Below are 6,058 nucleotides of genomic sequence, written 5' to 3' on the forward strand. Positions count from 1 at the left end.
TAAGTGATGGCTGTCTTAATCAGTAACAAAACCCTTCACTGAGGCCTGACGCTGTCACAGAGCTGTAACATCATATTCTTAGAGATGTTCTTAGGAACTTTAAGTCTTCCCGACCAGCCTTCCTGCCTTAATGAGAACCACATTGAGCACTGGTTCTTTACCTGCTACTGTTTATTCCCCCATCCACACAGGGGATAACTTAGGAACTTGTAATGTGGGAGGTACTTATGGCAACCACAGCACATTTGAAGCCTTCAGACAAAGAATCACAGAAGTTGTTTGAAGATTTCAGACGAGTGATGTTTTCAGATCTCATTAACTAAAGGCTGTTTGAGTGCTATGTTGATAATTAGAGACGGTGGAGGCTGTGTATTTGTAGAACAACATTCCCATTAACACCTGACACAGAAGAAATCCCAAAGCTGCCAGAAGATGCATCTGGATTTTGTCTTTGCTGGAGGGCCTCAAATGCTTAAGCACAGGTGTTAATCCACTCACATGGAGCTGGAGGCTCACAATAGTTTGTTTCTTTTCAGTGTGTTTGTAGTTTTGCTCAACAAGTCACAGCTTGAATCAAATGCTAACACCTGGGTTTAAAATAAAAAGTAGTTGAGGAATAAAAATAGGGCAGTGCGCATATAAAAATGTAGTTTGTGCTTGGCAATCTGTGCACATCTTGGAGAATCATCTATCTGTACTTAATGGCAGGTGTAAATTGGATCATTCATGCTCCAAGGAGCAGGGATTAATCATCAAACAATAAAAAACTCCCCTAACTAAGGCTAATCCAACTCCTCTGGATTCAAACCCATGCTGTTTCGAGCATGTGGCGAGCACACCAGCAGACTGAGGCTCCAGGAAACCACAAATCCTCGCCAATTTAGCCCCTTTATCCAAACATCTCTGCGGTGCACTCGATTGATGACCCATGTAGTTGGTCACCATCAGAGTTCTGCAAAACAGTTCATTTACATAATCGCATCATAAATACCGAGAATTCATTTAATCATCTCTTCTGTTCTGATGCTCAGGGCTAAAGAGTGTTGATATGATAAGACAGCAAGTTATTAAGGAAGGAGAGAGAGAGAGCTAAGGGATCAGTGAGTGAGTGAGTGAGCTTGTCCTGATTTAAGCTGCCGCTTGGGGCCAAATGAAAATTAATTAATTTCTGTGAAGAATCAATTTCTCAGAATGACAGTGTCAGATTCAATGTGTGCATGTGCGTGTGTCAGAGTGAAACTGAGAGTGTGTGCATGTCGGAGAGAGAAGGGGAGATTATAGCCTATGATAACATGACAAACTTTTCAGAGAGTTTTGTCTTTATTGAGATTACTCAAATTCATTATCACCATCATCACCATCATAGTGTTCATCATCCATTAAAATGCTAATTAGTGACAGACAGGCCTAGCTGTTCTAAAGTGGTAAATGAAAGAGGTTAACTTGACATTAAGGCAGTCATAAACATACAATCTTATTGTCCGTAAATGTATGGATTGTCTTTTAACCTAGGTGTTGAAAATAAATTCTGGATGACTTTCAGGCTTTAATTTGGGAGTACTTTCATGCACTTATCAGCAAGTGCCATGTCCTGAAATGATGTGATAACTTCTTAGATAAAACACAATTAAAATTTTCACTTTGAAACCAAAGCAAGATTCTTTTCTAAGTTTCAAATGTTAAAAAGTGTATTTTTTTTTTTAAATTATATCTTATCTTATTTTTGTGCATGCCCATGGTACCTGTCTATGCTATAATTCTTGGTCTTGTCACTTGAATTTCAATAGATGTTAATTAACATGCTCTCAAGTAAGCCAAAATACAATGAAATAAAATAATACAAATTTAGATTATAACTCCAAGATTGGTATAAAACATTAAAGTTGAGAAACCATTACCTGCTTGATAACCCCACCTGCTGCACCCGCCCCCCTGAAACTTAGCAGGGTAACCCCGTATCAACCGCGACACTACTTGATCACAGTTTCTTTCACCTTCGACACCCCGCTCACCTTGCGTTGGTACAGTCGTTGTAGAGCGTCTCAAAGTCTTGCCTGGAGATGAGTTTGCACCGGTTCACCCCAGGCTGGATGGCCCCGAGCCCCCGCAGTACTCGGACCTGCTCCACATTGCACACCACCGGCGCAATGTCCAGCCGCTTCAGCTTGGTGTAGACGGTGTGGAGTCCGCCGACCAGGTGCTTGAGAAACACGTCAAAAGCCTGAGGCAGGCAGATGAGCTCCGTGTCTCTCACCGTAAACGAGGCCAGCTTGGCACCTTTCACCTCCACCAGTTTACATTCGTTGTTCTGCGGAGTGCTCTCAACGGGCGACGGCGTGGCGTACACGGGCTTAGCGCTGCTGGTCAGCGGGGCTCCGCCGGGCTTTAACTGGGTCCCGTTCGAGAGTAGGAGGTCCGCCCGGAACTGCTGAAGCAGCGCCGGGTGAGTCGCCGGAGGAGCTGGGGAAGAAGCAGCGGAGGTGGCTGCAGGTGGCGGAGAGTTGGTGGCCGGAGAGACGGAACTCGGAGCCGGGAGGTGACCGAGTGGAGCGGCGGAGAGCAGAACCGGAGCAGCCGGATTTGCCATGGTAGTCATGTCCCGGAATTAGAATGAAAAAGTTAACTTCACCGCCAACTATTTAAGAAAGTAGTTTCGCGGAACAAATGTAGTTTTTTCTGCGTAAGGGATATGCGGATTGAGTTTTCCCGAGGAGGAGAGGGGGATAAAAGAGGAGAGGACAAAAACAGGGTCTGTGTGTAGAAAAACAGATCACATAGTTGAGTCAGAATGAGAGGAGGCTTGTCTCCGAGCTGGAGATGCTACTGTCACATTATCATAAAGAGGAGGAGCCTGGGCTTCTTAGAGAGTGAGGGACATGTTCACACAGACAGGGAGAGAGAGCAGGGGGAGAAAGCAAAGATTAGCCTACATAAACTTTGGATAAGCCTATTTATGAACGCCCAACCGAAAGACACTTTCATATTAATGCTTATGGTGGTGCTCAGTGCGTCTGTGAAAGGATACACACTCTGTCTGCGATCTGCCCACGACATCGTTTGTGACTAACAGCTTTATAATTGTTTGATCCTTAAAAATTAATGATATGATTGCTGGAGTAATTTGTCTTGAAAGCTAATATTCTTGATGTCTAAATACGAGTTGATACAGAGAGTTTGTGCAATAAAAGAATAGCTTTTAACTGACTATCCAAATCACCTGAAAAAAACTGAAATTCTGCATTTTTTTCTGGACATTATTCTTCATTATACTAGTTTTGGATTTTAAAAAAGAGTTTAAATTGAATATGAATTATTATGAATCATTAAATATCAAAGAAATCTCACATCCATCAATATTTAATAAAGTTTTTTCACTATTGCTGGATCAGTCCCTCCTCAAGGTGCCCTTTGAAGTACTTTGCAGGTGTGACCTTTTTATTTTCTATGATGCTCTTTGTATTAAGATGCATCACTGTCTCAGAGTGACGGAAAACTGAGTCCAATTTTGCGTGAAAAGGATTGTGAACATGAAAGACTAGAAGAATTAAACAAAAGCTCATACTGTAAAGGGAGGGCAATAACCTTGGTTTGACAAATCGACCCTTTTACCTGTTCCCTGTACTGCTTCCTCATCCAATCTGCACACACAGACACACACACGCACACACACACATACACACACACACTCCCATCATTTACATATGGAGCTCGCAGTCCTTTCAAAGTGGCTTTCACGGAACATTGTGCTGATAATGATCTTGGTCGTGAGGGAGAGAGAGACACAGATCTCCAGAGACCATCTCACCATAAGACAAGGGGGAAGAGGATAAAACTCCGACTGTACTCCAACTCAAAGGACTTTAACACTCTTTTCCTCACAGCCCCCCCTCACTCCAATAAGCCCTCTTGTGTTTTTTAATTGGCAGAAATTAATCTTTAGGATGTAGATGGTAGATTTACATTCATTAAAAGTCAAGAGAGGAAGCCAGGCTTGATGCTAATCAAATCTGCTTAATTATGCTTAACATGAGTATCTCCAGGGGAAGAGAGAGAGAGGGAGAGAGAAAGAGAGATAGCTAACTCGAACTTTTTACTTTTTGCCTTTGATAACTCCTGCTGAGTATGGCCTTTTCCCTGCCAAAAAGAAATGTCACGACTCTCTTTCTCCATCTGTAGAAAAATACACCGATAAAGCCATCAGTGTTTAACAGAACTGAGCTTTAAAGTCAATTTCCACCTTAGAGTGTTAAATACGAGGTGAAATGTTTAATTTTGAAACTTACAGGTTTTTACTTTGCAACCTTTTCAGCCTTCTTGCACCATCTTTAAAAAAAAAAGGTTAACCCAAACAGAAATGTGTCAGGTGAAGAAGTTATTTTATGACCTTAGATGCGAGGTTTTGTTTAATTTTTCATCTACGCATGGTTTGGTGAGCAGCCACAGTTTCAAGAGAAGCCTGTTAGCAGTGGGTTGCAGGATGCCCTGGTGGGAAGTGACTTTGTCTCACAACAGGAAGGTCACAGGTTTAATTCCTACAGCAGCTATTGTGCTTAAACTCCCATGAAATGAAACAATGACCCGATACTTAATGCAAAATCCCTCCAGTTACTGAAGTATAAAAACACAGTGTACCATACCAAGCAGAAGAAAGAAACAAAGTCAAATGTTTTGTGTTTAGATGAGGGACTTCACCAGTTTTGTGTGTCATAATCTGCTTGCAGGTGTTGAAGACTCTGAAATGCTTGTCATCTAAATAAAAGTTCTCCATAACTTATGATTTAAATCTTAGTCTCTGTATTCTGCATGAGAGAGAATGGCTGTAACAACCCTACACTGCTCGAGAGGGAGCTGAGCAAGATCTAATGAAGTGCCTCAAGTGGCATCACCTTGGACAGTAATACTTGTGTAAAAATCTCTACTTCAAACCCAAATATTTGGCGTTCCCAGATATAAACTACTGGAAGAAAGTATCTGTATTGGCTGATAAAATCTTGAACAGTTATTCATCTATATCTGGGGATGTTAAAATTTCTCCTGCACTCAATGACAGCTTACACATGTCAACAAAGAGCCAGCACTGAATCTCTATGGAAACAGACAACAAAATAGCTATTTGTGATGAATATAAAGCACAGGTGCGGGTAGAAGAAGCAAAACAATCCTGCCTTAACAGTACCACTCAAAGGTGCAGTTACAGAATTATCATCTTGAATGGCACCAAGAGTTTTTGAAAAGTAAGAGTTAACGTGTGACAACAAAAACTTGGTAAAGGTGACAAGTAAATTCCATACAGGAGGAATCTGGTGTTTTTTGTTTCTTTTTTAACAGTATAGTTATACACAGTAATGTTAGCTGATCTGAGTTGAAAAATATCAGCATTTCTGATATTGTCAAAACTCCAATATTGTGCATTCTTAGCCGACATAATCAGGACCTCTTCAGCCTATGGGTTGAATTATGATATAGTCGCCTTCTTAAAATAAAAGCTTGTTCAAGTTTTTCATAAAACGTTCAAAAATCGAGCCATATATCATGGGGAGCTGATTTAGGCAAAGAAAATTATTTTTATCAAAAAAACGACTTAGCCAGAATTTTTAAGAAAGTGACCATTTGAGACTACCCTATGTGTAGTTTTGATAGCCAAAATAAAAACATTTCTCCTGATCAATATTGTTTTTTTTGTTTGTTTTTTTGTTTGTAACTATTTGGAAGAGTTGAAATCATCAATCCCTGCAATGACATTTGTCCTTGCATCACTTCCTGTCCAGACTGAGGATTTTGGATTCCTACAGTAAAATTCTTCACAGAAAAAAACAGTTCAAACCAGTTCCAATATTTAATATTCTATATTTTAATAAAGGTATTGTGGATGATTTTTCATTTTAGATATCAGCATGACGACTGATAACAAGTAATAATAATGATACACATACATACATACATACATACATACATACATACATACATACATACATACATACATACATACATACATACATACATACATACAGGATTGTAGTGGTCTGGAATTGAGTTTTTTTTAAAGAATTAGAAAGTT

General features: G+C 40.2%; 1 protein-coding gene across 3 annotated transcripts in view; it reads right to left on the reverse strand.

The window, feature by feature from the left end:
* Positions 1-2,875, reverse strand: part of dachc (dachshund c) — a 24,098-nt gene extending 21,223 nt beyond the window's left edge. For all 3 annotated transcript variants that reach the window (XM_074676144.1, XM_074676142.1, XM_074676141.1), the window contains exon 1: positions 2,013-2,875. In XM_074676144.1, the coding sequence (XP_074532245.1) occupies positions 2,013-2,596 (584 nt within the window). In that variant the 5' untranslated portion in view covers positions 2,597-2,875. The remainder of the gene's footprint in view (positions 1-2,012) is intronic.
* Positions 2,876-6,058: the final 3,183 nt, after the last annotated feature.

This window comes from Halichoeres trimaculatus, unplaced genomic scaffold (genome assembly GCF_033239565.1).
Source record: "Halichoeres trimaculatus isolate MK-OKI-2021-1 unplaced genomic scaffold, fHalTri1.1 fHalTri1_scaffold_8, whole genome shotgun sequence".
Classification (NCBI taxonomy): domain Eukaryota; kingdom Metazoa; phylum Chordata; class Actinopteri; order Labriformes; family Labridae; genus Halichoeres; species Halichoeres trimaculatus.